Here is an 18,700-nt window from a genome sequence, read left to right as displayed (position 1 = left end):
TTATTTCAGATGGATAGAGTTCCTGAGAAGGTGTGTTTTAGCGTACTTGCTTCTTTGGAGAGTGGGATTTCCAGACAGAGACAATCTGGGCTCTGAATCCTCTGGAGGGGTGAGTGACTTGATTCCTATTAGGAGTCAGAGCTGATAAAAAAGCTCTTTCGGTAAAGCATTAACGCTGAGTGTCATCAGCATAAAGATGAAAGGAGATTTTCGATTGTCTCAGAAGTGAACTGAAGAGTTCCATGTAAAGACTGAAGAGAGTTGGGGAGAGAATGGAACGTATATCTTTCACGATTTTAGCTGGTATAATGTCTGCAAAGTGTGAGGGAAGCTTATAGCAGAGATTAAAATTATAAGGTTTACCTGTGTAATCTCTTTGAAGGGAGTCCATTCCTCTGTGCATTTACAGGTAAGTGATTCTTGGGCAGAGCCAATTTTAGTGATGAACAGTGTCAGCTCGATTTTGTCTATTTAAAGCAATGAGATGATTCTCAAAATTCTCTTTAGGTTCTGCGATAGCTAGATTATCACATGTATTAGCATATCAATGTATAATTTATTTATATGCCTTAAAATCATTCGTAAAGGTGAAATATGTTGTAATATGCTTGCAATGTTGCGGGTGTTGATCTTTTATCTGAGACTTACACTCTGTGGTCCTTTGTAATATTGTGCTTGGCTATCTGGGATAGTGGCCTCAATAGGTTATTTTTTATCAAAGTACAGGTTGGATATGCAATAAATGCATATAATCCAGTATTAAAATATCGTGAAACTATTGGCTAACAACCTCAGAATATAATTTTGGGAAGGTTTTAATAAACTTTAATAAAATGTTATGGAAGCATGCGAAAAATCAAACTACAACACATTGCACTAGTTAAACTAGGAGAATAATGTGTAATTTAATGTAATTGCTTGCTTCAGCGCACAATGAAACACATGAAGAAAGTAAACAAATGCAATTCATGGTTCATGCAATCATGACAAAATGTTCCATGCTAACACCTTAACACCTTACAGCAAATACAGAAATAAGGTAAGTTGAATCAAAGTAACCTTTTATCTCTTGTCAAAAATCTAAAAAAAATCCATTGCATCAGGTGTTTTCTGAAACAGATACTATATATTTCCCAGGCCTCACTGCAAGAAGAAGTCACTTTGTTGGACTCTGACTATTGGGAAATAAATGCTGCCACACGCCGTCAAACAGAGAATAACTGTTGTTTTGCTAGAATATTTTTGAGCGTGGGTTTACAAATCTGTCTAAGGAAATTAGCAAACTATGAGCGTTTAATGTCAATCAGAGACCATTGATAAATGCACCTTGCTGGCTGCAGCTTCAAAAATGTTTTCTTCTGCAGATAAAAGTTTTTTTTTAAAGTAAAGCTTGTTTTTTTCAAACTCATTACAATTAACGTGTTATATATGCTTATGTTTCGATCTCGAGGTTCTAGTGACACTTACAAACCACTTGACATACCTCTTGTGGTTATGATGTCTCCAGAATCCATCGATTGCAATGCAGAATGATATTATACACTTCCCTGTCCTCCCTGTAGAAAACTCTAAAATTCACCGAAAAAAATCAAAGTAACATTACAGTTCTAATGCAGAACCACTTAATCACCCCAAATTGCCAAATAATAAGCAACACAAAGCACTACTTGCCACCACTAGGCACTGCTCATGACCTCACACATGACATCATTCTGTAAAAATTCTCTGAGGTCACACTCCTTCTCCTCTCTCACAAATGTCTACACGCAATAAATGTGTGCTTAGTACGTTACAGAAGTCAAAGGTTTTCCAAGTGCACACTAACATCTCAAAACCTTCCCCCACCAGCAATTATTGAGTCATTATTGAGAATTGAGTTACTTTTCTTTTCAGGACGTATACATTGAAGTCTTAAATTATTTTTTTACTGCGCACAAACTCTGCACAACACAGTGATTATACTGATAATAGTATTGGTAATGTACATAGACTCATCATTGATGTCACCAATGATATCATTTGGGATGTCATCACCAAGATCACGTGAACAGTGCATGGTGGGGCCCCGAGTTATGGTTTACATAGTGTATCACAACTGGTGAATTTGACACATTTTTAGGTTTTGCATTGGAACCATAACTTTAGTTCAACTGTGTTTTTCACTGATTTCTGAGATTTTACATACAAAAGTGAATAGGTAACGAGCTGCTTTAACCATACCTAATCTTTAACAAAGTTTGTCAATGAATTTGTGAGTTTCTGATGATTTACTGCACCCAAACTCCATATTTTTGCATACCAAAATGGCCACCACTGCATTCAGTAAACCCCTCGGCATGCACAGCCAGGGTTGACCACAAAACCATGCCTACAGCCAGTCACTATGTTCAATCCATCATTGGCCAATATGGGTGGGGTCTGCTGGGTATTCCATGTGGCGAGGCTTCACACCTAAACTCCCATGTAGCTAAGGCCCTCTATGCACAACCTTTGGATGTGCACACCAGTGTACAGAGCCTGGCATGCAGCCAAGCACTGCAGCCAACCCACCATGTCGTCAACTTCTGCTGCTTAGAGTCAAAGTCTCATGGCACTAACCCCTGGTTTGTACATCACAACCATCCATACAGTGAACCTCTGCTGCAGAATGCATTTATCTGTGCCGGCTGTTGACAGATCTACAAGAAAATTGACATATCAAGAATAAGTGATACAAGCTGTCTGCTAATCTTCACACTGATTCCTCAAACTGCATCAAATGTATAAATGCCTTTTCAATAGGAACTTCGAAATAACCACATCATTTGTAGATTCAAAATGGTGGGCTTATTTGAACTTGCAAATTCAGCATGACAGAAGATTTTCTTTTCTGAAAACAAAAGGCATTTTCCAAACATCTTAGGCTTTCCTTTCTCCTTCTGTACTCCAACAATGTTCATCATGGCTCTATATTCCACTATAATTTTGTCCAGCATTCAAATGTTCACGTTCAAAATGGCTAAACAAATACAGGCCTTTCAACCAGTCCCTACTGTAGGAAAGTCACTCTTTTTCGCACAGTTACCCCCACTTTTGCCTGTTTATCAGTGTGTTTATAATGTCTTCACTGGAATCCTGCTAACCAGGAGCCCAATTTGGTTGCTATGGTACCCTTTATTTCCCACACTTGGCATACTGGTGTACCCCTGTAAGTCCCTAGTATGTCGTACTTAGGTACCTAGGCTTTGGTACGCCAGGTGTTCCCCATGGGCTGCAGCATATATTATGCCACCCCTGGGAGCCCATGCGTACTGTGTCTGCAGGCCTGCCATTGCAGACTGCTTGAAACGGAGCATGCACACTTTCACTGCTGGTCACTGCAGCAGGTCACTGTAAGTCACCCCTATGGTAAGCCTTCCTAGCCCAGAGGGCATGGTGCAGGTCCCTGTTTGTGAGAAAATGCCTGCAGAGAGAGAGGTGTCACTATGAACCCCAGTTTCAATATAATGGACTTTGTAAGTGCGGGGAAGCCATTTTATCCATGTACTGGCCACAGGTTACCAACTGTGGCCCAGCTACATAATGGTAACTCAGAACGTTGTCTTCTTTGGTATCAAACATGTCAGAATCATACCCCCAATACTGATTCCAATGTTGGGGGCATGATTCCATGCACTCTGGTGGTTCCTTCGAAGAACCCCAGTATTGCTCCTACAAGTCTTTCAGGGGGTAAGGGCAGCCCACGCTGCTGCAGTCCCTCAGACAGGTTTCTGCCCTTCTGCAGGTTGGCCATCTCAGGCAGGGGAGGGCAGAACAGAGGATTTCCTGTGGGAGAGGTAGGCAACACCCTGTCCCTTGGAAATAGGTGGTCTCCCCAAGCCACTGGTTTTCTTTGAAGGGCACATTTGGTGCCCTCCTTGCATGAACCAGTTTGCACCAGTCCAGGGACCCGCTGCCCATGCTCTGGAGTGAAAGCACAAAAAGGAAAGGGGATTGACCACTCCCCTGTCCATCACCACCCCAGGGGTGGTGCCCAGAGCTCCTCCAGATGGCCACTTGATTCTGCCATCTTGAAACCAAAAATGGCAGAGGCCTTTGGGAGCATCCCAGTGACCAGGTCAGGCAGGTGATGTCAGTGACCCACTGTGATAGGTGGTCACCATGCAACGTGACCAAGCCCCCTGTTAGGGCTATTTAGTGACTCTCTTGCAGCTGGGTCCCCTGATTCGGCATGCAAGGCTCCACCAGGACTCCTCTACAATGACTTCTTCTGCTCCTGGCCACCAGAACCGCAACTGGACACTTCAGGAACTGACAAAACTGCAACTCCTGAGGTGACCTTGCCTTGCAACATTGCTTTTCCGGCTCGGTCCAGCAACTGCAACATTTCCATGGCTGTGCATCCTCTGGGGTTGGAAAGACTTCAGCTGCCCCAAAAAGCAAGAAGGAATCCCCCTGGAGTGCATAGCCACTCCCCTGTATCTGCAGGCACCTAAGACAACAACATCTGGCTGCGTAAATCTGCTCTCCTCTGAAACTGTGTGGATCCTGCAACACAGGTGGTCCAGAGAGGTCCTCTTGGTCCTTTCTGACCTCTGGAGATGACGAGCCCTTGCCTCTCCTTGCAGGACCGTACCCCTGTCCACCGCAACTCTTTCAGCAACCAAGGCTTGTTGGCTCCTGCTCCAAGGGATCTTCAAGCTCTGAGTAGTCTCAGCCCCCAGCACTTCATCCTTGGCAGTACACTGTCTCCGCTGCTGCTCCAGCGACGTGGGACTCCTCTCTAGTGTGCTGATTGGGCCTCACTGTGACTTACTGTGCCTGCTGCGAGTGGGTTGCCTGTGGGGGCTGCAACTGCTGGCTCTGCTGACTCCTGAGGGTCAGCCCGCACTCCCCTCCAAGGGTCAAGTCCCATGGACCTTGCTGGTCCTCTTCAGCCTTGAAATTCTTCTTTTTGCTTCTTCTTGCATTTGCCAAGGTTTGTTGGTGATCCTCCCCATCATTGACTGTTTGCGACCCGATAACCAATGCAAGGACCACCCTGCAGCTCCTGAGACCGTTTGCTGATCTTCATCTTTTCTTCATCCGCAGAAGGGTAGGTAGTGGCTCCTGCCCCACCTGGACACTCCTGAGTGGACTGGACTTTGTCCCCTTCTTTTTCAGGCCCTCGCTCCTGGAATCCATGGTTGGGTTCTACTGGGCTGGTCCTGGTCTTGAAATCTTCCTCTTTCTAAGTCCTATTGTTAGTCTTTGGGAAGACCATGTACTTACCTCTGCTCTCTTTGTTGCTGTGGGCCACCTAGGTACTCACCTCTTGGGGTTCCAAGTTACCCCAGCTCCCCCTAACTACTCCCTATCTTTGAGTGGGGGACTTCACTTTGCATTCTACTACTTTAGAATATGGTGTGGCTCCATGCAGGGTCCTAACTATTTTTCTGTAATTTTTGCCAGTTGTTGTTCTATGTGTTAATTTCTAATAATTACTGTATATATAGTGTGTACTTACCTCCAGTTGGGGGACTGCCTACAAGTAATCTAGTCCAGTGTTACTATGATAAAGTACCTTTATTTTTGCAACACTATGTGGTTCCTTTCAGGTGTGATAAGTTGCTGTGTGATTGCTGTGTTATTGCAAGTGTTTTACACTCCTCCTAGATAAGTCTTGGCTGCTCGTCCACAGCTACCTCTAGAGAGCCCTGACCTCATAGACACTGTCTTTATTCACTAATAGGGGTTGCTTGGACCTAGTATAAAGTGCCAACACAATAGGTGTCTACCACACACCAGTCCAGCTTCCTACATTGATGTTGGTGGTGGGATGAGGTACTTGCAATTGCCTTACCACTCTGTCACTAGTAGCTTTCCACTGGAAAGTCCACCACTAGTCTATAGGGTACATCACAATCAGTAAATAGGTACACTATACTTTAAGTTTAGATAAGTTGCGTGTACTCACACTACTCTAGGGAAATGTCTTTAGTGGAAGAAACAGCCCAGGCCTCAGTGTAGGAAAGTAGCCTCCATCAAGCTTGATTACCCCCACTTTTGGCATGTTTGTCAGTGTGTTTGACTGAGTCTACTGGGATTCTGCTAATAAGGACCGCAGTAGTTAAACTGTTGATGCATACTGTTAACCCAATAGTTCACCCACAATTGGCATACTGATGCCCCCTTATAGGTCTCTAGTATATGGTACTTAGGTACCCAGGGCATTGGGGTTTCAAGGGATCTCTATGGGCTGCAGCATATCTTTTGCCACCCATAGGGAGCCCATGCTAAGGCTTCTGCAGGACTGCCATTGCAGCCTGCATGAAAAGGTGCATGCACCCTTTCACTGCCATTCACACTGCACCAGGTCACGTATAAGTCACCCCCATAGCAGGGCCTCCAGCCCTGAGTGCAGGGTTCAGAGTACCTGTGTGAGAGGGCACCCCTGCACTAGCAGAGGTGCTCCACGACCTCTAGGATGATTGTCCCAGACTTCGTGAGTGCGGGGACGCCATTTTACGTGTGTACTGGACATAGGTCACTACCTATGTCCAGCTACATAATGGTAACTTCGAACATAGGCGTGTTTGGTATCAAACCTATAGGAATCATACCCCCATGCTTTTGCAAGCATCGGTTGTATGATTACATGCACTCTGGGGGCTCCTTAGAGGACACCCAGTACTGCCATTTCTGCCTTCTGGGGTTTTACAGGCAGCCCCAGCTGCTGCCACCTCTCAGACAAGTTTCTGCCCTCCTGTTGCTTGAAAAGCTTGAGCACAGGAAGGCAGAACAAAGGATTTCCTTTGAGAGAGGGGTGTTACATCCTCTCCCTTTGCAAATAGGTGTTACAGGCTTGGAAGGGGTAGCCTCCCCAAGCCACTGGGAATGCTTTGAAAGGCACATTTAGTGCCCTCCTTGCATAATCCAGTCTACACCGGTTCAGGGACCCCCAGTCCCTGCTCTGGTGCGAAACAAATTGGACAATGGAAAGGGGAGTAACCAATCCCCTGTCCATTACCACCCACCCCAGTGGTAGTGCCCAGAGCTCGTCCAGGTGGCCACTTGATTCTGCCATATTGAATCCAAGGTGGGCTGAGGCCTCTGGGAGCATCTGAGTGGCCATGTCAAGCAGGTGATGTCACAGCCCCCTCATGATAGGTGGTCACCTTGCTAGGTGACCAATCCCCCTTCCAGGGCTATTTAGAGTCTCCCTCTTAGGTGGATCCTCAGATTCAATGTGCAAGACTCCCGCAGGACTCCTCTGCAACATTTGCTTCGACTTCTGGCCACTGGAACCACAACTAGACTCCACAGGAACCTACAATTTACAGTTACAGCGACAACTCTGCTCTGCAACATTGTTTCCCTGGCTCCTTCCAGCAACTGCAACATTTCCTTGGCTGTGCATCCTCTGAGGGTGACAAGTCTTCAGTCTGCACCGAGAAGCAAGAAGCAAGAAGCAAGAAGGAATCTCCCTTGAAGTGAAGAAGTCACTCTCCTGCATCTGCAGACACCAACTGCAACGAAGACCCGCTGCACAGATCTCCTCTCTTCTTGATCTGCATGGATCCTGCATCACGGGTGGTAGTCAAGATTGGCCCTCTCTGCCAGCTGTTAAACTTTGGAGATGGTAAGTCCTTGCTTCTTCACACCGGATAGTACCCCCTTGCACTGCATCTCTTGCAGCTACAAGAGGCTTGTTGGCACCTCCTCCAACAGATCTTCAGGCTCCTTGTAGCCCCAGGCCCCAGCACTCTTCCCCGCAATCCACAGCCCTCCGTGTGCTTCTCCTACGACGTGGGACTCCTTTCTAGATGTGCTGATTGGGCTTCACCACAATTCCCGTGCTTGCTGCCTGTGGGTAATCTGTGGGGGCTGCCTCCTCTTCTTCTGACTGTCCTGGTTGCTGAGGGTCACCCGGGATTCTCTTCCATGGTTTGAGTACTCCTGGAACTTGCTTTTTTTTCATTCTTTACATTTGCCTTTGCCAAGGCTTGTTGGTGGGTTTTCCACACCACACACTGACTACAATTCTTCATCCAGCGTGGGACGTTGACTGCATCACTCAGGAACTCTTCAACTGCTTCAGGGCTGCATTTCTGACTGTCTTCGTCTCACTGTCGACCAGATCCTGCATTCACAGACGGGTGGGTAGTGGCTCCTGCCACAACCGGACACTCCAATGTGAACTGGACCTGGTCCCCTTCTTTTCCAGGTCTTCCTCTTCCAGGATTCACCTTTGGTTTCTTGCAGTCTTGCTGGGTCTTGCAATATCCTTCTCAGATGTCCTTTTTGTGGGTTTGGGGAAAACCAGTTACTTACCTCTTTTCTCCTGGTCGCTGGGGGGCACTCTGGTACTTATCTTGTGGTTTTCATAGTTCCTCCAGCTCCCCTCTACCGATTCCACTTCCTTGCTTGGGAGCCCGACGTTCGCATTCCACTGTCTTAGTATATGGTTTGCCCCCTCCCCACCCCGTCCTTCAGTTTTGTCTACTGCTTTCACTGTTTTCTATTGCATTCTATTCTAATTCCTGACTGCTACTGTACATATATTGCGTGTTTTACTTACCTCCAGTTGGGGTATTGCCTATATAGTATTTCAGTATTTGTGTCACTAAAATAATGTACCTTTTGTGGTTCTTTTGTGTGTGTAAATGCTGTGTGACTACAGTGGTATTGCATAAGCTTTGCATGTCTCCTAGATAAGTCTTGGCTGCTCATCCACAACTACCTCTAGAGAGCCTGGCTTCTTAGATACTGACTAGACCTCACTAATAGGGGATACGTGGACTTGGTAAAAGGTGATAATACCATAGGTACTCACCACACACCTGGCCAGCTTCCTACATACTTTTAAAAATAAATCATTTATTAAGTGTTATTCTTGGGTGCTTGTGAATGGTGACTACTAGCCCACACCACCTCCCTTGAGTAAGCTTTGGACTGCTCTGCAGTACTACCCTATGAGAGTCAAGCGCTACAATGGGGCATTTGATTCTCAGTAATGGTCAAGTGTGGACCCATTACCTATGCAGGCCACACAGTCAGGAAAGCTCTGTGATACAACTTGTACTTTTTTTGCACTGTATTTGCTACCAGGTTACAGCGAATGCGGTCACTCTACTGGCTAAGTTGGGAGGGAACATTTTCAAAAACCTGCCTGTTTCATCCTTAGATGACATTTGCCACAGAGGAAAATGTAAGCCTATCAAAGTAATTCTATTAAAATAATGAAGCTGATATTCATAATTTATGGCTGTCAGTGTTTCATTGTTGTAGACTCCTTCCAAATACCTTAAATTTTTGAACATCAGAAGTCTATGCTAAAAACGTAGTAAATTTAGGGGACCTGATGTGCAAAGTGACAAGTTGCAAATAGTGGCCTCAAGTTGCACACTATTTGCAATTCATTTCTATTTTTTTTATCTGACCTATGTTCTAATAGGCCATGTCACAAAATATCCAGTTGCAGGGAGTCACAGACCTACCCGTCTAAAAACAGAAGGTTGTCTTATTGCTACTTGTGGCCTGCTGTGATTGATCACAAATAGAGAGATGGTGGCTTGCAAGGAGCAGGAGACAATTATCCATGTGTTTCCATTCCCACAATATAAGCTTTTTTTAATTAAAAATGTGACCTATTTGGGGAATCATCAGGGAGAGCAGGCCCCCTGAGATTAGTGACATTATTTACAAAGGCAAAGGTGCCTGATGGGGGCACATTGGCCTTTGTGAATCACTTAAAACATCGACTCTGGGTTGGTAACTCATCAATGGTTTGTGACCACAATTGTGGTCACAAACCACTGAAAAAGTCCCTTTCTGAATCTGGAATCGGATGGTGACGCCAATTTTACACAATTTCCAACTTGCGATTCGAGAAAGATTTTAAGAGTCGGAAAAAATAATGTTGACACTTAAAAGGGCTGTAAAATCAGAAAACCTCTTTTATTATTTGAAAACTTAGCACAGCTTTGTACATCAGGCTTAAAGTGATTAATCATTAAACAAAGACTTGTCATCCAGTAACTTGCATAAACCATTCCACAAACACTATTTTGGTACATGTATGTCTGGTTTCCATCCATGAATTTGGGTTTTCTTCTGCCATATCCATGTTTAGTTGTGAAACTGTTTCATATTTTTACCAAATTACAAGTCGTGAGGGTGTGCAAATAATTTTCTTAAGTTTCAGATATATTTCTTTTAAATAACTGTGACAGGAGTTGTAGAGTACAAGGATGTTGTTCTTTCAGATGACAATGTGTCACGGGAAAAAACAGAGAAAGCAACACATTTCCTACAAATGCGCACATCGACCAAGTATTTGCGACCCATGTTGGTAAGATATTTCTTGAACTTTTCACCTATGAAAGCATAGATCACAGGGTTAAGGCAGCAGTGGATGAGTGATATGGCCACTGTTACCTGCAAGGCCTGGTCCAGCCCTTTCATTATGTTGCAGCTGTCTAAGACTTCTAAGTCTTGTAGGGTGAGTAAAAATATAACTACATTATACGGAGTCCAGAAGAGAAAAAACACAAGCACAACAAGGAGGATCAGCTTGCATGCTTTCACCTTTTGTTTGTTTTTACTGCCTTTGAGCTTTCTGAGTATGTGCGAGTTGCAGTAAATTAAAACAGTGAGAGGAATCAGCCACCCCAAAATGTTAATTTCAAAATGAATGGCGAGCTTCCATTCTTTTTCTGATTCCTCTGGATAAATAGTAGTACAGACCATAGAACCGTCCTCCCTCTCTACCTGGTAAAATGCAAGCACTGGCAGGGAAGCTGAGATGCTGCCTGCCCAGACAATGGCGCTTACGATAATGCCCCACGTAGCTGTTCTCACCCTCAGTGCAAACACTGCATGCACCACAGCCAAGTACCGGTCCAGACTGACCAGGGTCAGGAAGAAGATGCTGCTGAAGAAGCCAATGTAATAAACGCCAAAGACGAGCTTGCACATCACATTTGCAAATATCCACTGGTCTACAGCATAATAAGCGTGAAAGGGAAGAAAAATGACAAAGAGCAGGTCGGAGATGGCGAGGTTCAGGAGGCACACGTCTGCCATGCTTTTCGTCTTCTTGCAGCTGAGCAGGACCCAGACAACCACAGAGTTGCCTAACAGGCCAAAGACAAATATAAGGCTGTAGAGTGTAGGAAGGAACACTGCTCCGAATATCCTGACACTTTCTTTGTTGCATGCTGGTTCAAAAATGTAGGCGTAATCTGTTGAGGAATGGCACTCTGTTGGTTCGGCTGCATAATCGATCTCTGCGAGTATCTGTAGAAACACATGCGAATGTTCGTTTACTAAAATGTCCATATATGAAATAAAGAGCAGAAGAAATGTGTTTTAAACAGCTGATCTGTGAAAAATACTCACAGACTTCATGAAGAGGTTGAATAGCAATTCTTTTATGCCAAATACATAGTCATGAGGATGGTGTTGGAACAGTGCTTATGAAGAAACTTTTTTTTTTGTCCATCCCTCATTCATTCCTAATGTCAAATTTTCATACGTTCGTTCATGCTCTCAAATCTCTTCTTTGTACCCTTTCCTTGAATGTGCTCTTTGAAAAAACTTGTAATTATTTCTGTCAACGTCCTGCCTAGCCATTTTCTCAGTACCCGAATTCCACATTCCAGCAGTTCAGTCCCAATCATGTCAAGGATGTGCATGGATGGAGGTATGTTTGGACCCCATTGAGATTTGATTGCAGCAGATACAAGGTTAAGGGTGGACTTTTAGCACACCTTCCTGTTGCTTTTCAGACAAATGGACACTTAGGACATGAGATATAATAGTGGGAGTGCAGTGTTTAGTTACTGCAAGCAACTGCACCTCTTTCCTGTACTTTTCCTGTGATGCCAAGAAAGGTCTAGGCTAATATATGTATTTTAGTGTTTGATCTGGGACTAATACTTCTTATAGGTGAGATGCTTGGTAGGAAATCAATATGCTTAATTTTAGTTATGCGGACTTTGGTTAAAACAAAATGCGCTGCTGTATGAAGAAGCAGCTACAGTCGTGAAGAAGCGTCATGTCCAGCAGGATGCATTGGCTCATTTGCATGCACAGTTCACAATAGGAATGAAGAATATTTTACTTTGTTGAACTGTGTCTGTGGAATTGTGTGTTTATTTGAAAGGCAGCACTTGGACCTCAAAAGCATTTAGGTAGGGTTTGTTTTTTAAAGTAATGCAGGGATTGTGTCCCTACCAGGCATTTGTGACAGCTGCACAAGGCAGTTTACCGTTGTCTTCTGTGCAGTGTGCACTGTTACAGTGCAATTTCCAACTTTCGGGAAAGAACAAGCACAGCTCAATATGCTTCTGTTAAATACAGTACAATGTTTTGTGCAGATTAAAATGGCAAGTGCTGACACCATAAGTTCCAAACTTCATTTTGACATGGAGGCAATAGAACTGAAAGTTGAACTTGGTGATCCTGGGACTATATCTGCATCAGTGTGCAGGATCAGAACAGGTCCATGTATCTGTCTGTGAAGAAACTGCACTATCGGCAGCCACACTAGGAAACTGTTAGACACGTAAACCTGAGGGTGGTCTTTCCCAAACTTTTGCCTCACTCCTCCTGTTTTGCTGAATTAGTTTTTGTTGGTCTTAGGACTTTGTGCACATTACCATTGCTAACGAGTGCTGAAGTGCTTGTACTCGCTCTTTTAAACAGTAAACGTGGCCTACACCTAATTGTCACATTTAAATTACCCGTTAATCCCAAGTAAAGTAGTACTGCATGTACCCATGGCCTGTAAAATAAATGCTACTAGTGGGCCTGCAGCACTTAGTGCCTGATTTATACTTTTTAGCACCGCATTTGTGGCATTTTTTTATGCAAAAGCGGTGTAAAATTTCACAAAATGTAATTGAATTTTGTAACATAGCTCAGCTTTTGCATCAAATAATTACTCAAATGCAGCACAAAAAACCCATAAATCAGGCCCTTAGTGTGCTATTCACTTAAGTAGCCTTTTTAAACATGTTTCAGGCCTGTCATTGCAGCAAGTGTGTGAAGTTTTAAACTGCCATTTACACCCAGCAAAATAAACCTTTTGCCAGGTCCAAACCTTCCCTAAGCTGCTGGAGGCCCTGAACAGCCTATAGGCACAGTGCATTGTATTTAAAATGTTGCACAGGTACTTTCAGGTCTTACATGTCCTCATAGTGAAAAATTCTAAATTTGTTTTACACTACTCCAAGGCCTATCTCTCCCTTAGGATATCATTGGGTTACCTTACTACATTTAATGAGTGATAACCTTTGATTAACAGCAGGCAGGAAAGTCATTGTTTTGTGTCTGAGGAACTGTAATTTAAACCCCTCTTTAATCATAAAGTTGTTTTTTAAATCATAACTCTGAAAATGTAATATTTAGAATGTTTGCATTTTCTTGTCCAAGTCATTTGGTTCCTACAGCCTGTTCCACGGTCACATGACTAGTTGTAGTTGGCAATTGGCCATTGTGTGTTCCTCCTAGACAGTCACACAATGGAGAGTGTGTGTTTTGGCAGGATAGGCCATCTCTGACATGATGAGGTGGGCAGAGCTGTCACTTGTCACACTTGCAATTCATCGGGGCTTCTTCAGCACACGCACAAAGGGTGTCACACTAGCCTATTGTGCCCCCAAACAGACTGTGACCAGGACAGGGAGGCAGGAAATTCCAGACACCTTTGTAGGGGGAAACTCCAGAAACATCTCCAGCTTCAAAGTGGGCACCAAGAATAAATACCTGGAACCTCAGGCCCACTCTTCAGTACACTCCTTGACCTGTGAATACTACACATGAAGGACGCCCTGCTGCACTGCGGCTTGAGGCCTGCCCTGCTTGCTGAGTAGGGAGATGAGATCTCAACCTTTCATCCCAGTCCAAAAACAACCCAAAGGTCAGCTGACTGACCTCCTGTTTTAAATACTAATGGCATACCAAGCTCCAAAGGCCTTCCTGCATCTGCTCAGTTGACCTGCTGCTTGGAACTGCAACTGGAACTTTCACTGGAACTGCATGAGCCCTGCAGGCCTTTGCTGGATTAAGTTCCTGATCCTGAAGAGGTGCCCCTCAGGCACTGAACTTTAGTGTGGCATCAGCGGAGATCCTCCCTTAAGAAAGAAAGTAAACCTAAAGTTTTGGCTCTTCACAATCACGCACATGCCCATTCGTGTCAAGATCTTGCTATCCACACTGACTGCCAACGTGAAGCTCTGGTAAACCTGACTCTTAGTGCTATAGTGACTGTCAGCAATGACCGGCATTGTGAGATCTGCACTTCGCCTTACAGAATCACCAGTTGCGGTGACCTCCAATGTGAAGCTCTAGCATTAACCATCCATGACATCGAGAAGATTTTCCACACTAAAGTGATAACTGTCTGCAATGCCCTGCCTGCTCTTTGTGATACAGTGATAACCATCTGCAGCACTCTACCTGCTCCTCGCTCCTTCCTCCACAGCAAATGGAACTCTTTGTGCTAGACATTAGAAGGTAACTTTTTCAGAAGGGCTAACCTGATCCATGTATCAAGCCTGCACTCCACTGTGGCCTGTCTGAACTTGGGACTTTCACCCAGTCTTGCACAACCAGATAACCACTACTGACGCTTTGTGGTTTTAGGTGCCATGCTTACCTGAAATCTTTAAAATTGCACATCTCCTATTCTACTGATTGGATTTTTGTCATTTCGGTGTCAAATAATTTATTAAAAGGTAGTCTATTTTTCTAAATTGGTGTGGTATTTTTCTTGTGTTTTGTTTTCACTTTATTACTGTTTGTGTGCTGCATAAATACTTAACAAACTGCCTGTAAGTTAAGCCTTTGTTAGCTTTTGTGCCAAGCTAACAAAGAGCTAAGAACAGGTAATTTGGTGACTTTTGTGTTCAACTTGACAAGGATTGTGGCTATTGCAAGAGAAGGGCTCACCCCCCCCCCGCTCCCAACGAACACCCAATTTTTCACAGAGCAGTGGTTGCATTTTCATGTTTCTGAACTGTACTGTCTACAGCTTATACACTACACAAACTTTTAACATATGCACTAAAGCAGCACATTTTAACCAAAACAAGCTCATTGACCACTTTGCACGGTGCATGGGCTCTGAATGTGTTCATGATATGACTCCTGATCCTTCTGTATGAGTAGCAGCTTCTATTGGTATAATTTTAGACGATCACAAAGTAAATCCAAGAACAGGAGTGTTAGGTGCAGTGTTTTTTCAGGAGACATTGATCATGAGTCCATTGACATGCACAGTGATCTTTGTTGCCACAATCCTGACACCTGAGTTTTTCAGAGAGCAAGCCTTAGTCCCATTCTCAGGGATCTCCAGGCACACCATCGACTGGACTATGGCACTGCTCTCTACACAGGGATCACAGCTCACCTCCTCCCATGACTAGAGACCAAACAGTATGCTTCTGCCAGACTTGTCCTGCATCTTCCTAAATGAACCCAACTCACCCCCTAACTCAAGGAACTCTACTGGCTGCCTTTACAGAAAAGATGCCAGTTCAAGCTCCTGACACTTGCATACAAGGCCCTGCCCAACGGTTCACCCACCTACTTGAACCACCGCCTGGACTTCCATCAGCCCACAAGACAGTTTCACCAAGTGTCTCTTTCTCCAACCCTCAACCCCTGCATCTGATGTAGTAGATGCAGAGGTCGCTCCTTCTCCTACCTAGCAGTAAAGACATGGAACGATCTACCCATACCTCCCCATCTCTTCTAGAGTTCCGAAAGTCCCTGAAGACCTGGCTATTTGGCTAATCAACTGGACCCTGACAGCACCTGGATACCCTCATGGATGACATGTAGCACTGTACAAATCTATTGACTGAATCATAGAAATGCCACTTGCCTGGACTGAGACACTTGTCAGAGTTCAGCTGCAAACCAGCTGTCCACCACACAACAACATGCAGTTAACAGTGAGCTGGAACCATATGATGATAGCTATGCACTCAAACCAGGAGTAGTAGTAGTTCCTAGAGATCCAGGGACATGGTAGATAGCCACACGAGTAGATTAGGTGGCTTATCATGACACAAATGGGAGATAGCAGGAACATCCATCACATAAAAGTGCTTAGAGGTAGGGGCAGCATTTTTAATGTTTGATACCAGAGGGTGCCATTGTAGTAAAAATGCAGAAAAAGCTGGTGTTTTCTAGTTTCACTGAAACACAAATATTTTCTAAGGTGGTGTTTTATGAGTTAAAATTGGTCATAATGGAAATCCAGAAACTCTAATAACAATGCTGCACTAAATATTGCTGCATCAACTATCCCACAAGATGGAATTGTAAATGACGAAAGAAAATGTCTATTTTGTGGGGACGTCATTCTCAGTGATAGAGTAATGATGTCTCCCCTCACTCCTATGAGGCCGCTCTCAATGCAGCAGCCAGACTTCTCTTAGGATTATGACACTTTGATCACATTACTCCCACACTCACAATTCACAAGTGAATTCCAATGGTAGTGCAATATAGCCTCATGAACTGCTTGTATTACCCACAAAGTGCTTCACTTTGGGACTTCAAAATATCTGGCTAGAAATTGACCAGATTGGGAGGATAGCACTTCCTACACAGCACAGACTCACTACTACTGGAGTCACTCAGATTCAAGAAGGAAAGATCACACTCATTTACCAAAAATCCCCCAAGAACCTGGCACATTCAGAGCTGCACGAAAACCTTTTAGCAGCTGCCTTAAAGATAAACGTCAAGTCACTACTTCTTGAAAAACACTTATTGCTACAGTCATGTCCATGGCCATCTGGGAGATGAATCTGCAGTCCTGGCCTTTCCTACCTGAAGTATATATAATATACCAATCCAACTAAGAATACTATATAAAAGAGGCTTAATCATAACAGCAAATCAGGAAAAATAATCTGCTGGTTTACCTAAGGATCCTTCCCTTATCCTGAGCCCAGATAATCTGCAGGCCTAGCTAAGACATCATTTGTAAGGACTGACACAGTTGTACATTATGGAAATAGTATGCAACTCGATATGATCTGTGTAATCACCATTGCAAAGATGGTCTATCTATGTGCACTGTACAGCACACTGATACTCAAAGGTCATGTATGCACTTAAACTCTATCTCAAATAAAGAAATCAATAAATAGAATCAGTTTTCCTTTTTGCTCATTGGTTGCCTGATGGTGACTTCATACCTGGTTGGGGAAATGTGATCCCTCTACCAAACTGTCTGCTGCCTAAGAGTAACATTGCCTCTAGGATGCACTTTACAACTCAGTCTGCCCTCCGGTGGAACAGCAATAAATGACAAATTATTTCTTTGCTTTTCATTTAGGTAAGCTAAAAAGATGAGGAATCTTATGGGATAAAGTTGTGAGCCAGGCTACAGGGAACAATTGAACTAGCTTCTTTCAAAATAAATCTCAGAATGCATGCTTTTTGCGGCTATGTCACTCAAAGTGATTTTTAAATATGTAGGGCCACAAACCTCTATTCATAAGACGCAAGAGGACATATGTTGTTTTTCCACACCATTGTTCAGAAGGGCTAGGACTCCTGGGGGATAATTCCTCCTCATAAAAGAAGGGTATCTACCACCTTACTGGAGTGAGTTTGACTAAGCAGGCTGAACCTCAAGGACATCTAACAATGCTCATCCTGCTACCTCAGCAGCCTATCCTGTGTTCCATTGGGGTGAACAACAATGGCACTTTCAAGCCTTCATTTGACCTTTCAAGAGAGGTTGCTGTTTATTAATGCCTTGAAATGTCTTGCCGGTTTTATGCCATCAAGGACAAGGAAACAAGTCAGGGTGGGGTTTTATATCTCCCTCCGCATGGAAAATGACATTGCTGTCCTCCAGAGGTCTGTCTTTCAAGGTACTCATTATTATTGTGAGTAATCTTTGATGCTACTGTCTGGGCAGTCAATCTCTCTCCAAGCTGAACATATTACCAGTCTCAGAAATTGATTTGCCAATTGGTTATCTTGCTTTCTTTGAGATAGTAGTGATTGGATCCTGGACGGGAAAGATTAGTGTGACCGAACTATTAAGTGAGGAACTTTTGTCTTTGACCTGATGACCCTGCCGTAAAATTTCTTCATTTGGTGCCTTAGTCTGGAGGCTGGCACTCTAGATGACTCCCTACTATATGAACTTGTCCACCACCCCACATTACTCCCCTTTCACCATAAACCCTTTTGTCTTTGGGCAAGAATGCACCGTATCTACAAGATATGGCACATTCCTATGTTTTTCCCCTGTGCTGGTGATTAATGGGTTGCCAATACAGGCACCCTTATACCATGGTACAAAGATGTTTGCATTGCGGGGACGTTTTTGTGCAGGAGGTACACCTTCCTGCACAAAAACAATCACAAGAGGCATTTTCCTCTTTCTATGTGTGTTGCAGAATGTAGCACACATAGAAAAAGTAAATAACGGGGAGAAATAAATGTATTGCTTCATGTTGTGCCTCCCTTATGCTTACCCTGGGGAGGCGTAGACTTTTGACGCATTTCCGGATTTACAATTTCTTGTAAATCGGGGAATGCATCAAAATCCATAGGTGTTGCACAGGAACACAAGCTGCAACACCTATGGAACGTCTCTTTGACGCGGAGTCAGTCAACACAGCACTTGCGCTGCCTTGATACTCCATATCCACAAGGCCATGTAAAGCCATGCAAAGAGGCTTTGTGTGGCCTTGTAGAT

General features: G+C 44.0%; 1 protein-coding gene across 2 annotated transcripts in view; it reads right to left on the bottom strand.

Annotated features, from left to right (window-relative positions):
- Nucleotides 1–9,943: 9,943 nt before the first annotated feature.
- LOC138258977 (C-C chemokine receptor type 8-like) overlaps nucleotides 9,944–18,700 on the bottom strand; it is an 82,003-nt gene continuing 73,246 nt past the window's right edge. The window contains exon 2 of one of the 2 annotated variants that reach the window (XM_069206341.1): nucleotides 9,944–11,259. In XM_069206341.1, coding sequence (XP_069062442.1) covers nucleotides 10,177–11,259 — 1,083 coding nt within the window. In that variant the 3' untranslated portion in view covers nucleotides 9,944–10,176. The remainder of the gene's footprint in view (nucleotides 11,260–18,700) is intronic. The other variant, XR_011198617.1, reaches the window with a different exon arrangement.

This window comes from Pleurodeles waltl, chromosome 2_1, assembly GCF_031143425.1.
Source record: "Pleurodeles waltl isolate 20211129_DDA chromosome 2_1, aPleWal1.hap1.20221129, whole genome shotgun sequence".
Classification (NCBI taxonomy): domain Eukaryota; kingdom Metazoa; phylum Chordata; class Amphibia; order Caudata; family Salamandridae; genus Pleurodeles; species Pleurodeles waltl.
Note: the sequence above shows the minus strand (reverse complement) of the source record. Positions and strands in the feature narration are given on the sequence as shown.